The sequence below is a fragment of the Aplysia californica genome, unplaced genomic scaffold (assembly GCF_000002075.1).
Source record: "Aplysia californica isolate F4 #8 unplaced genomic scaffold, AplCal3.0 scaffold00158, whole genome shotgun sequence".
NCBI classification, from domain to species: Eukaryota; Metazoa; Mollusca; class Gastropoda; order Aplysiida; family Aplysiidae; genus Aplysia; species Aplysia californica.
Genome location: NW_004797428.1, coordinates 401484 through 402407, shown reverse-complemented (window position 1 = coordinate 402407; position 924 = coordinate 401484). Strand labels below are relative to the sequence as shown.

Here is a 924-nt window from a genome sequence, read left to right as displayed (position 1 = left end):
TACCACTGGCGCTGTCGGCAGGGCCCATGTCGCCAGGTTTTTCCGCACCGCTCCCGCCAGAGGAGCCGTTGGTGTTGTTGTTGTTGACAGCGCTGCTGCTGTTGTTGTTGGCAACTTTGCCCGACGGCGCCTTCTTGGGGGACCGGTACTTGGCCAGGATGTCGTCCGTGGATTCTGGGAGCAAAAACAAAACAACATTTAGTACATATGTGAAACAAAACAACATTTAGTACATATACATATGTGAGACAAAACAACATTAGTACATATGTGAGGCATCGTGGTGAAATCAGGCACTTGTCAAAATAATAAAATAAAAAGAAACCAGCATTTTTCTAGCCACTGCGCACATTTTTTAAAATTTTCATTTTGTGGTTCGACACTTTTATATCCATTTAAATACACATTCACGTATGAATTTAACTGAAAAACGTCGATTAATGGCACATAAATGTAAATTTGCGGTTTCCAAAGACTCTCACGCTTTGGAAGTCACCAAACTTTGGCGGCCATTTCTCGCCATTTTTACTACAATCACCAAGCGATCCACACCTTTTTCAAACTTGAATATCTCGGCTTCTGTTCTTCATTGAAATAATGGATACTTTTTTCTTCAAAAGCAAAGCAAATGAACAAGCTATAAGATGATATCAAGATCTCAATATGCCCAAAAATTGATGACCGTCTGATTCCACACCTCCTTCATTTCACTCCCCTCCCCTTCCACCACAAACCCCCTCCCATTTCTCTTCAACAATCCCCCTTCCCCTCCTCCTTTTACTCTTCAACCCTTCCCCCTTTCCCCCCTCCCTTTCCTCTTCAAACCCTCCCCTTCCCGCCTTCCCCATCCTCTTCTACAACCTCCCCTTTCCCCCCTCCCCTTACTCTTCAATGCCCATTTCCCCCCTCCCATTCCCCTTACTC

At 44.7% G+C, this 924-nt stretch overlaps 1 protein-coding gene across 1 annotated transcript in view; it reads right to left on the bottom strand.

Moving 5' to 3' along the window:
- LOC106011665 overlaps window positions 1–924 on the bottom strand; it is a gene marked incomplete at its 3' end in the record, with an annotated part of 3948 nt that continues 3024 nt past the window's right edge. The window contains 1 exon segment of the mRNA XM_013082085.1: window positions 1–174. Coding sequence (XP_012937539.1) covers window positions 1–174 — 174 coding nt within the window.